Raw genomic sequence first — 21,881 nt, forward strand, 5'->3', positions numbered from 1 at the left:
TCTTTTAGAAGGTAGAAAAGGGCAGAAAGTATTTTAGAATTAGGTCCAACCATTCAAATAAAACAATACTGGAGCTTAAAAGGATAAGTTATATGGAAACTTCATTTATGTGGAACCTCTTACTTCCTGATGAAACTAAATAAACGAGGACATATAATGACAAGAGGCATCAAGCATGGCCCGGCAGACAGAGAGACAACGTCAGGCAGGAGAACATGATTCCAATTCCATTTGACACACATACTCTCTGTGATGCTGGGCAAGTGACTTAACCTCTTAGACTTAAGTAACTTAATCAGTCCGTAAGACTGTAAGTAGATGACTACACTGGGAGAGGGAGTGTTCTCACTGGGAATCCCTTATCTCAATGAAATCACAGATCTAAAAGACATCAAAAAACAATCTGGCTTTTGTAACTGTTGCTGTGGTTTTGCTCTATTTTCTCTAAGGAGCCATCTGCAACGATTGGGGGGGGGGAGGAGGCAGGAATGTTACTTCTGATAACCTTTCAAATCCTCCTAACACCCAAATGTGGAACATGTATTACAACTAAAATCACCAGCCAGTTTCACAAGGGGAGGACAAACGCCAAGGGGAGATAAAGGGCAAGGCTGATTAATAGCTAAACTAGGAAGAGAAACCATGTGGCTTGCTGGGCTCCTGTCTGTTCCTGAGAAAGCCTTTAGAGAAGTCCATGCAGAAAAGCGTCCGTCTTCTAGGGAATATGCGCTGCTGGACAAACGCTGGCATCCCACTTACCCCCATCAGAACAAGCGCCTCTGCTTTAGCTTCTTCAGTTTGAGGAAGATGAAGGTTCATTTCATCTCCATCAAAATCAGCGTTGTAGGGTGTGCAGACACACTCATTAAATCTGAAGGTCCGGTGGGGTTTTACTCTTGCCTACAAAAAGAAAAGTAGGTTTCGTGAATGATATGTTTTCTTTTAGACTAAGTCAATTCATTTTAAAATAGTTCTCCCCAAAATGGGATGCTCTGGCTCTTAGAAATGGATTTCTGGTTATTCGATGAAGTCACCGATGTTACTTATGTTACATTTTCCTTCACGGGGTTAAAAGAGTTCAGAGCTGGAAGGTTCCTTGAAGACTACAAAATCTAACTCCATGATTTTATAGATGAGACAAAAGGTCACTCACATGTGGAGTAAGCAGCACAAACTCAGGTCCTCCTATTCCAAATCCAGTGTTCCCCCACTAAACCACAAGGCCCAATAGCAATTTTCAAGGAAGTCTATTAGAGTCAACCAAAATGTGAATTTGTCACTATTTGGAATGAGAACTGAAATACTCATTTTTTTTAAAATGTGAAAAAAAAAAAAACCCTCCCACCTCACCAACCAAACACTAATCCTACACATATCTTAAATTTTTTTTTTGGTTGTTTAGCACCAAGTGATGTATATACCTTTGAAGAAGTGGATTAAAAAAAACCCCAAATCTTTAAAAGGCTGCTTACACAACCCTTTACAAATCATGTGCACATTATAATGAATTCATAAATTTAACTTCTTCAAAAACAGAAGTTTTTAAATATTTTATGAATCAGAGCTGCAGTTCTCTTATACTTTAAATCTTAAAAAATATTACCACTGTCATTGTGAAGCCAATTAAAAAATAAACAAAGGAGCCAATGTCTTAGTTAAAGGAGTACTGAAAAGATAAACTGTTTCAAGAACCATGGCTTCTAAGCCTATTAAAATAAAAAACTTCAAGAAATAAAATGAATTTTCTGCTATTTCATTACATAGAGTTTCATGCTCTTTGGTCCATGAGATTATTCCAATAGTTTTTTTCAACCACTGCCTCTTTATTTATTGCCTCAAGATAATAACGTGGTGTCAAAATTCACAGCACTGAAAAGAAATTGAAGTTTCAGAAAACCAAAAAGGAGGGTGAGGGAAAAGTTGGGAAAATGTGTTGAGATTATTATGTCTACTGTAGGAGCCAAGAACTTGAGGTTCTGTGCTGCAGTACATTTACAAGAGGGCTTCCACTGAACAGAAAAGAGTCATTCTATACTCACTAAGTGAGCCATGATGCTCAGTTTGTGCAGTGAGGGCTGTCGATTGAATAACACCACGTCACCATCTATGAGATGTCTCTCCACAATGTCACCATATTTGAGCTCTTGGGCCATCTTCTCCCGATTTCCATACTTCAGGAACCTTATGACAAAAGTCATGATTTCTGTGAAAGAAGTTCAAAGGACTTTCCCTCCCAAAACCAAAGCTTAAGAGTTATTAATAGCAGCCTATCCCATCCATGACTTTTTTCACATATGGGGTCTCCCAAGAAGGAAAGAACAATTAACCTGGAGTTCATCCTCTTTGGCAGATCTAAGCAACTGAAACATGCTGACTGTGTAAGAATTCAGAAGGCTTAGGTTTTCTGTAATAGTTAATACATTATTATATTTTTACTGTTTGAATTAAAAAGAAAAGTTTGCTATTGAATAACTGATCCACCAACGTATATTTTAAGGTCAAAGATGATAAACGAAATATATTTTGTTACAGGGCAAATACAATACCAACAATACCACATTCCAATATTTAAAAATTCTTAAGCTCAAATACAGCACAAATTTCATGTGGTCAAATAAAGAAATGAAAAATTCCAAATTCTGAAATTAAGTTCTGTGGCTGAACACTGTAACACTTCAGTTATAGAACGTTAACCATCACAAGGCAGACAAATCTAGTCAAAAGACAGTACCTTTTCATTTGCATGTGCCGTTGCTGAATGAAATTGGCTCCTGGGTGAATTTCAGGACCATTTCTAACGAGTTTCCTCATAAAATTGATGTTTGCTTTATTTACCTGTAGGACCAAAATGAAACAAAGAAAAAGAGAAATTCTTTTTTATGAATGGTCTGATTTTCAGGTTTCTGTTGATTCGGCTACTAATTTTTATGTTCTTTATACCAAACAATAATTAGAAAACAGACTACCCCAGGCAGTCTACTTCCAAACTCCTTGAAAAGTGGCCAAGATGTCTAGTGAAAAGTTTATTATGTGTATCTGGTATTAAAACATGTTAAATGCATGATTCCAGCATTACAATCTTTTTTTTCTGCTTGACATGTACAGTGGTATTAAAGAAAATCACAACAGTTTTAATGGAGAAACTAAATGATACAGACTCTTAGCTGGTTCTTTCAAACATGTCTCTGACCTAGTGTTAATTATGAACCACCAGGAAAGAAATGGACTATTATTTTCCCAGTATTATTCCAGAGATATGTCTAGATCACTATTTAAATTGCCCTTACAACCATAAAATACAGAACATACATTTCCCTGGGGCAGTTAGGTGGCACAGTGGATATAATGCCAGGCCCAGAGTCGGGAACAGTCATCTTCCTGAGTTCAAATCTGGCTTTAGACACCTCCTAGCTGTGTGAGAAATGGCAAACCACTCCAGTATCTTTGCCAAGAAAACCCCATAAAGGGTCACAAAGAGTCAGAATGACTGAAACAACTACAAAATACATTTTCCTTGAGTCAAACACAATGGATGACTTTTTTTTTTTGCTTTTCAGTGAGGCAATTGTGGTTAAGTGACTTGCTCAGGGTTACTACACAGCTACTAAGTGTTAAGTGTCTGAGGTCACATTTGAACTCAGGTTCTCTTGACTCCAAGGCCGGAGCTCTATCCACTGTGCCACCTAGCTGCCCCAATGGATGATTTTTTATAAGGAAAATAAATGAAGTAAGTAGTTTGACAGTGCTCACCTTCTCAGGAAAGGTTAATATTTTGGCCACATGAACTGGCACGGCTACTTCGTCTATTCGAAGATTGGGGTCAGGTGAGATGACTGTTCTGCCAGAAAAGTCTACCCTTTTTCCGGAGAGATTTCCTCTAAAGCGACCTTAAGAAACAAAAGGGAATGACTTGAGTTGGTGTGGTGGGCTCTTTTTTCCAAGTAACTATGATCACTACGGCTCTTATGGAAATGGCAAACATAGTTTAATTAAGGCCTAAACACCTTCCTGGCTCCCATCCTCACCCACGAGACTTTCCCACCACTTCTCTAGCAGCTTTCTCTGCCTGCAGACCCCTCTACCCTTGATAGTAGAGTGCTTGGCCCTGCCAAAGCAGGGTTGTTTTTCTTCCAGCTCTACTCCTCTCTCTCTGGACTCTACTCCCAGCTCCCTGGCCACGTGGCCCTGCCCAGGTACCTACATGCCACCCTCTGCTCCAGTTCCCTCTGATATGATGCCTTCCCCCATCTGAATACAAGCTCCTTGAGGATAGGGACTGTCTTTTTGTTTGGGTTCAGATGCCCTGCCCTCAGTCTGGTGCCTGGCACACAGTAAGCTCTTAATATTGTTAAGGGCGGCTAGAGGGTCCTCTGAACTGGTCTTTCTGAGCTGCCATATCTTCCAGAAACACTGGACCCAGAGCCTGCAGGAGGCCCTGAATGTGTCAAGGACGAAGCCTTCCTCAGCTGACACAATTTGTTGTTTGCACCCCAAGCTGGATTCCCTGTGTGCCTTGAGAGGCAAGACGGGTGCCAGCCAGTCTGTGAAAAACGCCTGTGCAGCTGGGGTGCTTTGCAGATAATCGGACCCTCTTATCTTCATAATCTAGCAGTTCCCAAGGGAAAAGAAGGCAGTCAGCTGCTGCCTTTCTGGCTCTTCTCCTTAGGAGGGATTACTGTACTTTCCCTTCCCATGCCACGCCCCTTCCTGTTTTCTCCTCCTCTTTCTGTTTTATGGTCACAGACATGCAAACTCCTCTAATGACCATGAACTCTTTGGGTTCCACATGCATGTCCACTGCTCTTGTAATAAATCTGGTTTTCACATAAGTCTTGTGACATTGTGATTGCCTGTTGACAAGACATGTGTGTTACTGAACTGAGAAAGAGGAGATAAAATGAGACCTACCTTGTTTTCCTTTCAACCGCTGAACAAAACCTCTGGTCCATTTCTTAGGTGCCATATTGAGGGGTATGCCTGAGAGTTCACTGTTGATGTAGAGGGCACACTGGAGCTGCAGGAAGTCCCAGTCTTCCATGATCATCTGTGTTTTGGCACCTGATATCCGATGCTGAAAATCAGAAGAGCATAAGCAAAAGTACACTGGTTTCTTCTAGTTTTACACAAACGTGCTCTAATCTTCCCAGAATGTTCTGTAGCACTAACCTTTTTGATAACATCATTAAGGAAGATGATTTCTGTCAATTTCATGGTCAAGTCATCTTCATTTGTGCCAGACTTCAGATCACTCACGACAGAGGGCCTGATGCACAAAGGAGGCACCAAAAGGCGCGTGAGAATCAAGTCGGAAGGCTTCCCTGCTTCTGGGTTCATTAGAAGGAGAGGGATATCTTCTGCAGGGATTCTTTTAAATAAGTTCAGGACCACCAAGGGATTCAAGTTTTCCTGTAAAAAAACAATCACAGGGTAGATCAGAAGCACCTACCTCAATATGCCACAGCCTTGTCTCTACTCTACTTCGTTTCTTCTCCACCCGTTTCTCCTACCACTTATTTAGAAAAAAAAAAAAGGAAACCAGATGTGAGTTTCCCTATTCAGAAAGTACTAAGGTAAAATCGATTTTCAGCAAAGCAGCAAGAACTTACTTTAAGGGTCCGACAGCTACACAAAATCATGTGGCCATAGTCTCAGAAGCTCAGGCTTAGTCAGCTTTCGAGAAATGTATGACTATGAAAAGTATTCCACTTTTACCAGGTTTTCTATAAATATATGACTGTGAGGGAGAAGGTGTTTGCTATAAATGGACTTCAGCGTTTTGGTCTAATTATATGAAAATATTTACTGAGTGTCTACTAGAAATAAAACCATAGACATGGTGCAGGGAAAAAGAATCAAAAGAAGTAGAAATGGCTTTTGTCCCAGTGAAGTAAGTGCGCAATCCAGTGAAGCAGACCATATACTTGTACGTTTAAGATATGAACATAATGTTTAAAAAATAAAGAATTAGGACTAATAAAAATTAGGGAAGGATTGTAGGTTTCAAGACATATCTAAGTGTTTACTGGATTAATTTAATCGGCATTAGAGTAATAATGATACCTTTGTATGGTACATTTCTTCACGCAGTTGAAAGTTTTGTATCAGGTTTAATCCTCTCAATCTTTCGGTATGAAGAATACAGTTATTTGCCCTTTCACAAGGAAGTTAATGAACTTGGGAAGTCCTGCTGCTCAATATTACCCCACAATCACAAACCTGTGGTGAAACGATACCCCTCCCGCAGAATCTATTAAGTAGGGCAAGATCAATCAAGAAGTGCTCAAACACATCTATTACAAGCGTTTATGCAGTCCCTGCTATATACCTGGGGCTGTGCCAGCTGCTAGAGGGCATATGGGAAGAACAGAAGACAAAGTCTCCACCTTCCAGGAGTTTTCAATACGGTCAAAAAGACATGACTAAAAGATGGGCAGGAATCTGCCTGTCAAAGAGAAGGAAAGCAGGCATTTCAGGCTGAAAGGCACGAGTCTTTGTTTAAGCAAAGACAGAGAAGGAAGAATTGGTACGACAAGAGAGAGACTATGAGGTTAGCTTTACTGGAAAGGAAGGTCTGTGTTCAGAATGAGAGGACATGAGGGCATGAGGGGAGGGCCAGATTACGGAGGATCTTGAAAGGGCAGGGGTTTAGACCTGCTACATTAGGCAACAGGAACCAACTGTCCCTGCTTAAGCATGGGAGTCACAAAACAGATGGGCTGTTTTCTGGAAACTTCATTGGACAAGGAAAAAAGTGAGCCCTGAAATGCTTCTGAAAGGGACAATGGAACACAGGTTCAGACCCCAGGCCTGCTATTTACCTATTTTCGGACCTGGCTGATAGGAGGTAATCTAGCAAAGTCCCTTTGCTCCTCTGTGCCACAACTTTTTAATGTGAAAAATTAGTAGAATGGGCTACATACTCTCTAATGTTCCTTCCAGTTCTAAAGGCTTGTAATAAAACTCTATTTAGCCCAGAGCTCAAATCCTTACATACGGATGAAGGTAATACTTGTATATCCTCTCTCAGGGCCGGTATGAGGCAACAACAAAGCACTTTCCTGCTCCAAAGCTCTCTATACATGAGGGAATCTTATCTTTCACTGTCAAAACTAGCAAATAATGGGCCCCAAGGTGGGTGAGTTATAGCCATCTCATTCAGCATTCTTACCAAAAAGGAATAGAAAATAATGGAAGTGAAATCAGCACATGACAGGACAGTTCACAAGAAGGTCCAGATAGGGATTTCATCTGTCTGGGAATTCCCTATGTGAAAAGTTCCTCCACTGATATGATCAGCAACTCACAGTCTTCAAAAACCTTGTCCTGGGCACTAAGAAGTGATGGGACTCTCCAAGGGTCACAGAGACTGAATCTCAGGCCGGACAGAAGGCCTCCTGACTCCAAGGCCTAGTCTCCATCCTCCATAGCACCCTTGTTCTCTGCCTATTCTCTAATGAACTATACTAAATACACTGGTTATTGAACAAACTCATTCCGTAGGTCTTCTTCACCACCTGGGATCATACAGAAGTTGTGTATGACCACAACCAAAAGGACGGTGCTGCATGCATTCTCAGGCTCACCTGTGCTCTCCCGAGCAGGGGCTCTACTTCTTTGTTATATTCAATGGCGGTTTCAAATGACTGAAGGAAATTAGACACAACAGGATCTACTACTTTTTTATTGGTCTTGTACTTCTCGTGAATTATCTTCAACAAGCCACATTTCTTCACAGTACCTACAAGATGAATTTTGGTTTTTAAAACTCTACTAAATTATGCTTTTCTGGCTGACTTGACATGAGTAATAAAAGGGAAAACATAAAAATATCAAAGTCTTTTCATTATCAAAGGTCAAATTATACTACAGGCTATACTTTAAAATAGAGAAACCTTGAATGGTAAGTTCTGAATCTGAGTGGTTATCATACCAATTCAGGGGCAGCAAGGTAGTGCAATGGATAGAGCACCAGCCCTGGAGTCAGGAAGACTCATCTTCTTGAGCTGAAATCTGGCCTCAGATATTTACTAGCTGTGTAACCCTAGGCTAGTTACTTAACCCCATTTGCCTCACTTCTCATTTGTAAAATGTGATGGAGAAGGAAATGGAAAACCACTCCATTTCTTTGCAAAGAAAACCCCAAATGGGGTCATGAAGAGTTGGATATGACTGAAATGGCTGAACGACATAGTAATTCAGACAACACAATTTCATCATAGGCGACAAAAAGGAAACTGATTAAAAGGGAACCTTCAGGAAACACATTTAGCACCTGCATTCATGCACGGATTTGCTTTCTGTTCTCACATTCTTCATCCAAATTAGTCATCAGTATAAACCAGGTAACCAAGAAAGCTTGGGAAGCTAAAAACTCCCAACTCTAAACCCAACAACTGAAAAGAAGCAGCAGTGTGGCTTAGAACAGAAATAACAGAATCTTAAGAGTTCAGAGTGACTAAGGAGGCCAGCCCTGAATCCTGACTGTCTCCTCTGCCACCACATCTCCTAGTGGTCATCCAGCCACTTGGGAACACTTGCACTGAAGTGTTCATTATCATCAAGGCCATCTATTCCACTTTCAGAGTGCTCTAATTCAGGAAAAGTTCTTCCTTTTACACAGCCAAAATCTACTTCCTTTGTAACTTTTACTAGATCTCCACAGAGTAAGTCTAATCCCTCTTGTGGATAACACCCCTTTCAAATATTTGAGGGCATGTGCCTCCCCTCCCCCCACTCCAATTTAAATTTCCAGGTTAAACAAATATCCCTATTCAGTTCTAATGTTATTCATATGACATCATCCTGGGCATTTTAAAATTCAACACAGGACTCATGTCCTGACAAGACAAAGCACAGTGGGACTGTTACCTCCCCCTTTTCCGGGACACTATACTTTTTGATCCATTTATCAACATACTTGGTATGGTAATTCAATTGGCTCAAATCCACCCAATTGCACTATTAACAACCCAAATTTCTCAACATCATGAGAAACTTTTGTTAAATACATTATTGAAATGAAGACTTTTAAAATTACTTTTTATTCTGAACTTGAACCAAAAAGAAGTATATCCACATATACAGAACATGAAATGATTGAATATGAAGGAACGAATCCCCGTTTCCTATCACTTGCTTTATTAAAAAGATATATGTATGTATGTATGTATGTGTGTGTGTGTGTGTGTGTGTGCGTGTGTGTGTATAAATATAAAATAAATCCTACACATTACTTTCAAAATCCTTGCTTGTCTGTGCTTCCTTCTGAACCCTCTTTGCTTCTCTCCTAGGCATTTTAAGAAGTATTTCAATGAATGATCCAACCATTTTGGAGAGCAATTTGGAACTATGCCCAAAGGGCTATAAACATGTGCATACCCTTTCACCCAGCAATAGCACTTCTAGGGCTGTATCCCAGAGAGATCATACAAATGGGAAAAGGACCCACATGTACAAAAACATTTATAGCAGCTCTTTGTGTAGTGGCAAAGAATTGGAAATTGAGAGGATGCCCATCAATTGGGGGATGGCTGAACAAGCTGTGGTATATGAATGTAATGGAATACTATTGCGTTATAAGAAATGAGCAGGTGGACTTCAGAAAAACCTGGAAAGACTTGTATGAACTAATGCTAAGTGAAGTGGGCAGAACCAGGAGAACATTGTACACAGTAAAAGCCACGTTGTGCGATGACTAACTTTGATGGACTCAGCCCTTCTTGGTAATCTAAGACATCTCCAAAAGTCTCAAGATGGAAAATGCTATCCACATCCAAAGAAAGAACTATGGAGTTTGAATGCAGATCGAAGCATACTATTTGCTCTTTTTTTCCCTTCTGTTTTGTTTTGTTTCCTCTTTCTTGTGGTTCCTCCTATTGGTTCTAATTCTTCCTTAGAACATGACTAATGTGAAAATATGTTTAATAGGAATGTATATGTAGAATCTATATCAGATTGCATGCCATCTTGGGGAGGGAAGTGGAGAAGGAGGGGGAGAAAAATGTAAAACTCAAAAGTTTATGGAAGTGATTGTTGATAAATCAAAATAAATCGACAAAAATAAATAAATAAATGAAATAAAAAGTATTTCAATGGCCCCTTCTTTTTGGCATCATTATTGCTAATTTCTCCCCACCCACGACCCCCCAATTAAAAAGCCTGACAAATAAGCATCCTCAAGCAAAACTAATTCACCCAATGGTTGTGTTGAAAAATGTATGTTTCTTTTCCCACCTTTACCTATCTCTTCTCTATCAGGAGCATTACATACTTTGTAATAATTCCCTAGACACACAATTGGTGAGTTTTAAAGTCTTTCACAGTTGTTTGAAATCCAGTCTTCACCAACAGAAAAATTACCACCATGCCCGAAAGCACACACCGAGATTCTGGCGGATTCCAGTCAATGGGGGTCTAGAGGAAACCTCCCCACAGGCTCATCATGATCTATGAGGCAATGTTAGATACTACTCTGCCCACCCAAACAGGCACCACAGGCTCATGCCTTTATTTCCTGTCTGACCCCTAAGCTTGGAATGCTCCCCCTCCTTCTCCTGACTAGCTACATTATTACCTGTTTAAAAAAAACCCAACAACCTGGGAATGTGTCCTCCCCAGGTGGGGAAAGGTGCTGCTTCCTGAGACTTTACCTAGTACCCTTTCGTAATGAATGCACTCACCATCTAACAGAGTACCATAGCTGTCTATTGGTAATAACTCTCTCCTTAGCTAAACTTTTTACGGTGTGACCTATATCTAATCTAAAAGTTCTACTTTCTCAGCAAGCAGCCTAGTCCACTGCACAAAGGAAGCAGCCGGGGGTGCAGCGGACAGATGACCAGGCCTGGAGCCAGGAAGACTTGCATTCAAAACCCACCTCAGACACTTCCTAACTGTGTGACCTTGGGCAAGTCACTTAACTGCTTTGTACCTCAGTTTTCTCATCTGTGAAAGGGGATAATAACAGCACCTACCTCCCAAGGCTATTGTGAGGATCAAATGAGTTAACACATGTTAACATGTTAGCTTGGCAAACCTTAAAGTGCTACACAAATGCTGGCTAGCTACTATTGACTTCATCATCACCACTATCATCATCATTATCATCATCAATGTTCTATTTCTGGAGAAGGCTTTGTGTCTGAAGGGGCTGGAAAACAGGACTTGGGCTGAATGATAGTGAGGAAATTCTCCAAGAGACCTGGAGGGCTCAAGGCTTGTAAAGGGAGTCAGAGATTAAATATGGGAAGAATCTTTGGAAGACCCTGGGTAAAGGTAAAGGAAATGATTAGAGCTAAGGAGAAGGGACCAGGAGGGCTAGGATCAAAGGAGGAGCACTCCAGAAGAAAGTCATTGTTGGCAAACCAAGATAGCTGAGACAAGAAGATGCTGTGAAGGCATCCATGGGCATCACTCTTGAGTGGTCTTGGGCTTCTCTGATGGTAACAAGGGAGCCCAGGAAGGATCTTGAAATGGTGAGGAGTGAGTGTGCAGCACTGACATTTCTGCCAGGACCAAATGACTGCCAACCACCCTCTCTGAAGAGAAGCTAAAGGGATGTGAAGAACATCTCTCCCCATCTGAGGTCACCAGTGCAAGGAGAGGCCATGCTTTGGAAGGGTGGGGAAGGCAGAGGCAGAAGAGACACCTTTAAAGGCAGTGTGAAAATGTCACTTTGGGTCACCAAGAGAAGAATGGAAGGCCACTGGCACAACTGGAGCTCCAAATACACCTGAGGTTATTCCCGAAGAGGCAGGCCCTTCAGACACATGGAGGAGGCAGGGTGTCCTGCAAGGAATGCTCAGGCAGTCGAAAGATCACTGAAGAGGGGCACTGAGGCAGCTCCTGGTCATCTCTCCAGGGAAGAGGCAGCAGAGCACTGCCCAAGATCTGTCCACTTAAGTAGCTATTGCTTCCCTTTCGATATTGCTGGAAGAAACCTAGCAGACACAGCCAAAGAGGAGGCTTTGGCAAAAAGAGGCATTGGCGGTTATTTCATGAAGGCAAGGGATGAACAGGAGAAAAGTAGATCTAGGAAGCAAACATTAGGAATAGGAGCCTGATTTCTGGGTAACAGATTAAAAGCAGAATAACAGACTCCCAAGCCAGGGACGCACTGTACCTAACTAACAAAGGCTGGTAAAGATGTATTTGCTAGGGTCATGAAGGAAAAGGAGATTAACTGAAATAATGACTACTTTCAGGAAAACTGGAGATGTAAAATTTATCCATTTTTCTGTATGTTACCAGCGAAACCCAGCAGTAAGAGATAGAAAGAGAAATTCTACTTAAAATAATTACAGAATGCATAAAATACTTGAGATTCTACTTGTCAGGACACACAGAAACTACATGAATACAACAATGGAACTCTTTATAGAAAGAAAGATAGTCCAAAGTAATTGAAGAAATATTAACTGCTCACAATTAGCCTAAGCCAATATAACAAAAATGATAATACAACCTAAAGTAATTTAGTTGTTCAGAGCCAAAGCAATCAAACTACCAAAGAAGTACATTATGGAGCTAGAAAAAAAAATGTAAAGTTCATCTGGAGGAACAAAAGGTCAAGAATCTCAAGGGAAATCACAAGATATGGAAACAAACAAACACAGTAGACTGCTATCTGATGAAACGACAAACTACTAGGAAACCACTATGTGACAAAAAACTGCTAGAAAAACTTGAAAGCAGTTTGGCAGAAACAAGGTACAGACCAGTATGTCATACCTTCTACCAAAATAAAATGGATCCAACTGGAGAAATGACTTGGGGTGGGGAGGGGCTGGTAGTGATGGTAGTGGGTATTAAACAAATTAAAGGCACAAGGAAGGGAAGGCCTTTTAGATTTTTGGACAGAGGAAAAGTTCATGACCAAATAAGGGATAGAGGGGATCATAAAAGATAAAATCAACAATTTTAATTACATAAAATTTAAAAAATTTTGCAAAAATACAACCAACGCAGCTAAAATTAGATAAGAAAGTTAACTGGGAGAAAAGTTGCAGCAAGTTTCTCCAATAAAGGTCTCTTTCGAAGATATATAAGTAATGGATACAAATTTCTAAGAAATCATTCCTCAGTTGATGAATGGTCAGAAGATACGAACAGGCAGTTTTCTAAAGATGTCCAAGCTATCTATAGCCAAAAGGCAGAAAAAAAAGCTCCAAATCACTAATATGTGGAGAACTGCAAATTAAAGCACTCACTAGATTGGCAAACATAACAAACAAGGAAAATGACAGATGCTGGAGGGGCCTGCTGGTGAAGCTGTGACCTGGTCCAGCCATTCTAGAGAGGATTCTGGAAAGATGCCCCAAATCTATCACACTGTGCTTACCTTTTGACTTGGCAATACTACTACTAGGCCTATCTCCAAAAGAGAGCAAAGAAAGAAGAAAAGGATCCATACGGGCAACAACATTTATAGCTTTTTCTTTTGGTGATGGCAAAGAACTGGAAACTGAGAAGGTACCTGGAACGGCTGAACAAGATGTGGAATATGAATATATGGCATTTGGTCATGAAATACTACAGTCCTATAAGAAAAGATGAAGGGACCAGTTTCAGAGAACACTGGGAAGACTCAGATGAACTGATGCAGAGTGAGGTGAGCAGAACCAGGAGAACAATGTATACAACAGCAGTTAACACTGTAAAGACAAACAACTCTGAAAGACTGAAGAATTCTGATCAACGCAACATAACAATTCTGGAGAATGAAACATGCTACCTACTTCCTTACACAGAAGTGAAAGACTAAGGGCATAGATGAAGGCATATTTTTGGACATGGCTGATGTGAAAATTTGTTTTGCTTAACTATGCATATTTGTTACAAGATTTTGCTTTTCTTTTTTCAGTTGGGGGTAGGAGGAACAGAAAACAGTTTTAGTTAACTGAAAAAAAAAAAGGAAAGGAAAGGAAGAGCAGTGCCCACATACATCCACCAATCTGAAAACCATACAGTGTAACTACCTTTTAAGAAGAAAAGATGGAGAGTTAGGCTAGATACACTTTAAGTGATTTAGAACTAGTTCAATGGCTAGACTGAAAGAGCGGTTCAGTGTAAATTTGGAAGGAGGTCTCAAGTACACAGACCTCTGTACAACAGCCCTACACTACTGAACATTTTTTATTAAAGACTTGACTAACATCATAGACAGCGAAATGATCAATTTTGCTGAAGAAAGCAAACTCGTAGAGAAAGCTAAGACACTGGATGAGAGAGACAGGATTCAACAAGATCTCCACAGGCCAGAGCCCAGGGCTAAAGGTAGCAATATGAAATGGAATAAGGATAAATGCTAAGGCTCAAACTTGGTTGAAAAAACTTTACTTCACAAATTAAGGGAGAAAGCTGAAGGAGGCAAATTAGAATGCAATTTGTCTAAGAAAGATCTAGGGGTTTAGTGAACTGCAAGCTCCTTGTTAATCAACAGTGTGCTATGGCAGTCCAAAAATCTCCCGTGATTCTGAGGTGTATTAAGAGAAATGTAAGGGGCCAGCTAGGTGGCGCAGTGGATACAGCACCAGCCCTGAAGTCAGGAGGATTTGAGTTCAAATATGGCCTCAGACCAAACACTTGACACTTACTAGCTGTGTGACCTTGGGCAAGTTACTTAACCCCCAATTGCCTAAAAAAGAAAATTTAAAAAAAAGAGAGAGAGAGAGAGAGAGAAGTGTAGCTTCCCAGAATAAGAAGGGGATATCCCCTCTCCATACTAGCCTGGTCAAAGGACCCTGGGAATCTGAGGATCAGTTCTGGGTCCAAGCCAAAGAAAGGCTGATAAAAGGTAGACTGTCCAGGAGGCTAACCAGAATGGTGACGCATTTAAAAGGGTGAGGGAATTCCCTTCAACAGAGGTCTTTAAGGAAGGACAGAATGACCATCTGTCCAATGTCCTGTAGTGAGGATTCTTTTGTTGTTGCTTTTTGTTTTTACTTTTTAGGCATTTAGGGTTAAGTGACATGCCCAAGGTCACACAGCTAGTACATGTCAAGTGTTTGGTCTGAGGCCAGATTTGAACTCAGGTCCTCCTGACTTCAGGGCCGTTGCTCTATCCACTGCACTATCTAGCTGCCCCTGTGAGGATTCTTTTGTAGACGTGGCCTGGACCAGATGGCGGACGAGGCCCCTCCAAATTCTGAGGTCCTGGGACATTGTTTGTGATAATTTCTTGCACTATTTTATCAACTGATATTTAAACTTTTCCTGTTCCATCTCTAAGTTGGCTGTTGGGGCCACGTTGCCCTCCCCATAGACCTTAGGAATGCCTGACAGAGGGGACAATGTGATAGCAGCACCCCCATCCCTCCTTGTCTGCCAACCTAGCCCCCAGCCTGTGCTTTCAGCACCCCACCACTCTCCAAGGAGTGATCATCAGACTTGGGGGAAGTCAAAAGTGGTTCTTCCTCAGGAAAATGGTAGGGAATTCTGCTTTCTCCTCTATGCTCCAATGAAGCTCTCAATTGGGGTGTGGTTTCTTGAAATTAAGGCTTGGTTTTTATCTAAAACAAGCAATCCTTAAACACAAAATATTATGATTCTAAACGAGAGAGGACTTAAGTGGTAACCAACACAGAGCACTTACCATTAAAAGCTCCACAATGATGACAAGTGTTTTTTTTCTTGCATTTGTCAGAGATTTTCTTTTTCAGCCCTCTTTTCTGTAGATAAGTGAGACCAGGCCTTTTTAGGTAATCTAAAAATTGCTTCCTTTCCTCTTGGGACAGCATAATGTGGCAGCAAGTTTTGCAGATCATCTTTAAAAAATTAAGACAAAAGTAAATTTATTTAAAGAAAAAAGGAATGTGATTTCCTCAAAGATAAAATTATATTTATATAATAATTTCTATCAGATCATATTAATATAAAACATAAAAATATGTAATACATAATTAGTTCAAAACTTATCACCCTCTCGAGGAGATACTTTTTCCACTCAATAACACTTCCAGAATTTACAACCCAGAGACCTTTGCCACAGAAAATAACGTTCATCAATTTACCTGTAGAACACCTATGACAGCTTTGAAATATCCCACATGAAAACATGGCAATTCCAAGTCAATGTATCCATAATGCCCCAAACATTCTGCTAAATTCTTCCCACAGGTTTCACAAGGACGATCCTTCTCGCTTGTACCCTTTGAATAAAAACAGATACACATGAATCAGTGGTGACAACTGAAAAATAAATATGGTAAAGATCTCATGTTGGTTAACATTATAATCAAATATACCCATTTTCCTTTTCTAGTTCTGGCTGGACATTCTCACACTCCATTTTCCCTTGCCTTAGGGAACCCAGAATCTCTGCTCTGCCCCTTAGACCCACTCATTTGCCTTCTGCCATACCATTAGAACCTCCTTTTCATTTGCCTTCCAAACTTTTCTAGATAAACTGTCTTTCCTTATTACAATGTGAGCTCCTTAAGAACAGAAACTGACTTCTTTTTCTGTATGCAGAGAAAGCACTTGGCATATAGGATTTAATAAATATTTTTTCATTCATTCAATTTATGTGTTCAGTGCTATGCTAGGTGTTATGAGACACAATATTCACCAGCAAGAACTAGCACAGAATATGAAAATATCATTTACATTTATTTAGTGTTTGAAACTCTGCAAAGCCTAAAGGAAAGATGATTTCTAATCATTCTGAGCCTAAGATCTTTGATGTCTACTCTAACTCTATTTAATGGAAAAGTTGTGGAGATGTTAGAATATGGTAGAACATGGTGATATCTCTGTACCCCAGCCTAAATGAGCACAAGCTCACTTAAAATTTCTACAGTTTTGTACTGTGATGGTCCCACGGGGGTCAAGAAGGCCCCCCCGCACATTAAGTAAAATTGGTATATGTGGAGATGAAGGAAGGGAGGGAGAACTGCTGTTTGAGAAAGTCCAATTGTTATGTGATTTTTATGTCAGAGAGGAAAAGGAAGGGAACATCCTCAGGGAAATCAACAACAGTGGTCACTAGATCTCAAAGAGAAATTCAGATTAGGAGTTAAAGACCATCAGTCAGCAAGAATAGCTCCAAAATGTGTTCAATTTAGAATACGATGAGGGAAAGTTTACAGACTGATAGAACAGGTGGTGGGGACATAAGATAGCACCATTTCAAGAAGGGAATCCACCAAAGGTTCAAGGTAAACAGTTAGCCGAGACAAACTAATAAAGTCTTATTGATGAACCAGTGGGACCAGCACACCAATTGTGAAACAAGCTGACAGGAAATATTCTGAGCTGGGAAATTCCTGGAGGATGGTGTGACAGTGAAGTTCTCAACCACACACTGAATGGACAGAAGTCCACACCACAGCTGTCATTCTCAGAAGGGACACTGAACACTCTGACCATTTTTTACAAGCAAAATGGGTCTTAGAGGACAGGCAAGGGGGTATATGTGTGTGTGTGGGGGGGGATGGGGGAGTGTCTTACCATCCTATGATCAAGAACTCCATAAAGCAGGGGAGAGTGGTGATTGTCCTGACTATACAAGTTCTTGCTAACAACCTGGATGTGAGCCTGCTGGCGCATTTCTTCAGGTGACTTCATTCCAAAACAGATGTGGCTTCTAAAATAGAAAGGAGGTGAGAAATTATATTAGAATCATTTGCCAAAAAACAAAACAACATGCTTTTTTGGGATTGAACACTCAAATTCCTTTTGGTTCAGGAGACTTTAAAAAAAATGAAATGACAATCATATTTTCAATGTGACAGACACGAGTAAAAACACATTCCTACATAATTCTCTCACAAGAAACAAATGTTACTCAAAAATGCTCCTTGATCAGAGTAAATTATATTACAGGAAAAGGCACAAAAACCTATTACAGCAGAGGGAAAGAAGGGAGGTAGATGAGATTGTTTGAACCTTACTCTCATCAGATTTGGCTCAAATAACATAATCAGTTAGGTATAGAAATCTAACTTGCCCTATAGGCAGTAGGAGGGAAAAGGGGAAAGAAAACAGAGTGAGGATAGAAGGGAGGGAAGAAGTAGTAAGGGTAAAGGGGAAGAAAATGGAGGGGCTAATAGAGGGAGGCGGGACTCAGGGAGGTGGTGGTCAAAAGCAAAACACTAGTGAGGAAGGAAAAGGAGAAAGAAAAGCATAAACGGGGGGGGAAAGGATGGAGAGAAATACACAGATAGTAATCATAAATGTGAATGTGATATATGAATGTAATGGAATACTATTGTGCTATAAGAAATGATGAACAGGCAGACTTCAGAAAAACCTGGAAAGACTTGTATGGTCTGATGCTGAGTGAAGTGAGCAGAACCGCATTATACACAGTAACAGCCACGTAGTGTGATGACTAATACTGATAGACTTAACCCTTCTCAGCAATACAAGGATCTAAGACATCTCCAAAGATCTCATAATGGAAAATGCTATCCACCTCTAAAGAAAGAACTACGGAGTTTGAATGCAGATCGAAGCATACTATTTATTATTTTTTTTCTTCTGTTGTGTTTTGTTTCCTCTTTCTGGTGCTTCCTCCTATTGGTTCTAATTCTTACAACATCACTAATGTGAAAATATGTTTAATAGGGATGTATATGTATAGCCTATACCAGACTGCACACTGTCTTGGGGAGGGAGGTAGGGAAGGAGGGGGAGAAAAATTTAAAACTCAAAAGCTGATGGAAGTGATTGTTGATAAATCAAAATAAATTAATTAAAAGGAAAAAAATGCTCCTTGAGCAAGGCAACTGACATATAGGGTTAAAACAAGCCCCAACGAATCCTTGGAAACAGATGCATCTGTCTATAAACAGTAAGATGATGGGACTTTATGAAAACCTCAGTTCAATACCGCAATCTACAACAGTTAATAGTGTGGACAGCTTTCTTATTAAACAAACCACAACTTTTTATAATACCTTAAATCATGTTAATCAACTTAATAATGAAAGCAGAATTTAGCCCTAAGGGCCAGGTACCAGGAACTGAATTCCAGCTGTGTGATAGGCTAATAAGCAACTCTTTCACCTGAGTACACATGTTTGAGGCCTTAGCTTATACCATTCATTCCCTTTCTCACATTCTGTGTTGGAGCCAAACAGGAACAGTAGTCATCATATGACCTTCTTGTGCCTTGTTGTCCCCACATTCAAGCACCTGGGCACACAGCTCCCCACTATTTCCACACTTCTGCCTGCTGAAAGCTTTTAGCTCCTTCCAGGATGGAGGAGCAAGGAGCTCCCCAATCTCTTGGCCCTCTCCACCGGATCTCTCCTGTGTTCTTATATTCTAACCTCTATTTGGCTTACTTGCGTAGACGTGTAGGACTGCACTTCCTCCTAAATCATAAGCTCTCTGGAGCCTGATCCTGTCCTAGAATCAGAGGATCATAAAGATCTGGAAGCAGCCTTGGAAAGCATACAACTGCCCCTCATTTTACAGTTGAAACTGAGGCTAAGTGACTTGCCCAAGGTCATACAGCCAGTAAGTAGCAAAGTAAGGGCTAGGGCTCTGGCTCTTCGTCCTGGGCTAGTTCTGTGCAAGCTTCCCCATCACCTTGTTCACTCTTCTACTCCCAGTTCCCAGCACAGGGCTGGGAATATAGTAGGTGCTTAAGAAATGCCCCTCCCAATCACTAGGACTCAGCAGCATGGCCCTGGATTCCCTTCTAGCCTCTGACTATGAACTGACCAAGAAGCATTTATTAAGTGTCCACGGTGTTTGACGCTCTTGGCCAGACTTTGAGGGTACAAGTATACAAGGCAGTCCTTGCCTCCCACCAATCCTACACTCAGCTGTCAAACTGGCCTTGTTGAAGGGCAGGCTGGACCCTGTCACTCCAGGGCTCCCTAGTTCCCCCCCCCAATCCAGTCTTCTAACCCCTTACTGTCCCCCATACCCTGCAGTGCAGGGACACTGGGCTCCCAGCTGTTCCATGAACAAGACTCTCCATCTCTGGAGTCTGAGAGTTTGCACTGTCTGTCCCCTGCCCCCACCTCCTACCCCTCTCAATCACAGTGCCTTCCCTCTGTTCATTATTTACTATTTGCCCCCACATCTGTTTGCGTGTTGTCTTTCCCGTTACATTGTCAGCTCCTTGAGGGCAGGCACCGTCTTTTGCTTCTTTTTGCATCCCCATCACTTAGCACAGTGCCTGGCCCAGAGCAGTAGCTTAAAAAACACCGACTGATTTATCCTGTATATGTGGCAACCGGATGGTGAAAAGTGGATAGAGGGGGCAGCTAGGTGGCGCAGTGGATAGAGCACCGGCCCTGAAGTCAGGAGGACCTGAGCTCAAATCCAACCTCAGACCAAACACTTGACACTTACTAGCTATGTGACCCTGGGCAAGTCACTTAACCCCAATTGCCTTAATTAAAAAAAAAAAGTAAAGTGGATAGAGCACCAAACCTGGGAGTCAGGAAGACCTGAGTTCAAATCCGACCTCAGACACGGTGAACGTTTGCCTCAGTTCACTCATCTGTAAAATGAGCCAAAGAACGAAATGGCAAACCCCTTCAGTATCTCTGCCAAGAAAACCCCAAATGGATAAGTGAGAGTCAGACTCGACAATAAACACACGCAGTCGCAGTCCGCACACAGCATCTACCTGAGCGTTAGCACGCTGTGTCCAACGTTGGATTGGGCGCTCCCTGAGGGCAGGGGCCGCCTTCGGCCTCTTTTTGCATCCCCAGCACTGAGTGCGGCGCCTGGTACACACTCGGCACTTAATAAATGCTTCTCAAGCCGGGGACCACGACTTTAAACATGAGAACACCGGTGTCCTTGGAAATCCTCCGCATCTTTTACGTTTTATTCTACGCACCTGAGGTCAGGGGCCTGAGAAGGCGCCCCGGCGGCTCCGGACACGCTGGGTGTGGACAGTCTGGGGCCGCGACGTAGCCTCAGCGCTTTACAAATACCCCGGATCCGCCCGGCTCAGCAGGCGCCTAATAAACGTGGGTCGTGGACTGACGCCAACCCCGAGGCATGGGGGGGCGCCCGTTATTACTATCATGCCCATTTTACAGTCGAGGAAACTGAGACGCAGAGCGGTGCCCCGGACTTGTCCAGAGTCACCGCTGCCAGTGTGTCTGAGGCAGGATTCGAACTCAGGTTTTCCAATCCCTTCCCCCCACTTCCCAACTGCTGGATGATAATTCCCAGAGCAAGGGGGAGGGGCGGATAACAACATGCCCACGCTGGAGAGTACTTCCTCTGGGTCGCAGTTTCCCTAGGCTGTAAAATGGGCATAACGCCATCCGACCGGGCATCTAGTTCGCTGGATAGTGGTGAGGAACGCGCTTCGGAGACCCGAAAACGCCACAGGAAAGGGGTGCTCGCTAAAGACGAGCCTCCGGGCGCCCCCCCATCCCATGACCTCTGACCTCCACCCCGCCCCCACCCCCGTCTCACATTTTCTTGGCCACATCCGTCTCGCGGAACTGCTCCTTCACCATGGCGGCGGCTGCCTGGCGGCTGCTCCCGGAGACTCCTGGGGCTGGGGCCGGGGCTGGGGCTGGGGCCGGGGCCGGGGCCCCGGGATGCAGGGAGAGGGCGGGTCAGCCGCACGCGGGCATCCGGCTCGGCCTCGCTCGCGCCGTCGCCGCACACCCAATTCGGCTTCCGTAGCGACGGCCTGACGGCCACTTCCTCTTCCGGCAGCCGAGCAAGAGGAGAAGCGCGGGCGCAGAGGCTACCGCCGTCGCTCACCCTTCTCTACACCTCCACCTGGTGGCGCCTCCGGGGAAGTGCAGCTACGGAGCTCCCTAATTCTCCAGGAACGCCTCCCGCAGGCTCCTCCTGCTGCACCAGGCATGAGAGTGCAGCCATGCCAAGAGGGGCCATTGCGTCAAAGTGGAGGCCATCCAACCCAACTCAACCCAACCCAACCCAACACC

The 21,881-nt window shown here is 42.3% G+C and overlaps 1 protein-coding gene across 1 annotated transcript in view; it reads right to left on the minus strand.

Annotated features, from left to right (window-relative positions):
- Positions 1 to 21,610, minus strand: part of POLR3A (RNA polymerase III subunit A) — a 55,658-nt gene extending 34,048 nt beyond the window's left edge. Inside the window, exons 1-11 of the mRNA XM_021006087.2 lie at positions 21,397 to 21,610; positions 17,449 to 17,584; positions 16,011 to 16,148; positions 15,593 to 15,764; positions 7,584 to 7,738; positions 5,167 to 5,406; positions 4,909 to 5,071; positions 3,751 to 3,887; positions 2,732 to 2,835; positions 2,040 to 2,181; positions 760 to 900 (exon numbers count right to left, since the gene is read on the minus strand). Of these exons, the coding sequence (XP_020861746.1) occupies positions 760 to 900; positions 2,040 to 2,181; positions 2,732 to 2,835; positions 3,751 to 3,887; positions 4,909 to 5,071; positions 5,167 to 5,406; positions 7,584 to 7,738; positions 15,593 to 15,764; positions 16,011 to 16,148; positions 17,449 to 17,584; positions 21,397 to 21,440 (1,572 nt within the window). The 5' untranslated portion in view covers positions 21,441 to 21,610. The remainder of the gene's footprint in view (positions 1 to 759; positions 901 to 2,039; positions 2,182 to 2,731; positions 2,836 to 3,750; positions 3,888 to 4,908; positions 5,072 to 5,166; positions 5,407 to 7,583; positions 7,739 to 15,592; positions 15,765 to 16,010; positions 16,149 to 17,448; positions 17,585 to 21,396) is intronic.
- Between the last annotated feature and the right edge of the window lie 271 nt (positions 21,611 to 21,881).

This window comes from Phascolarctos cinereus, unplaced genomic scaffold (genome assembly GCF_003287225.1).
Source record: "Phascolarctos cinereus isolate Bilbo 61053 unplaced genomic scaffold, phaCin_HiC Scaffold_3;HRSCAF=262, whole genome shotgun sequence".
NCBI classification, from domain to species: Eukaryota; Metazoa; Chordata; class Mammalia; order Diprotodontia; family Phascolarctidae; genus Phascolarctos; species Phascolarctos cinereus.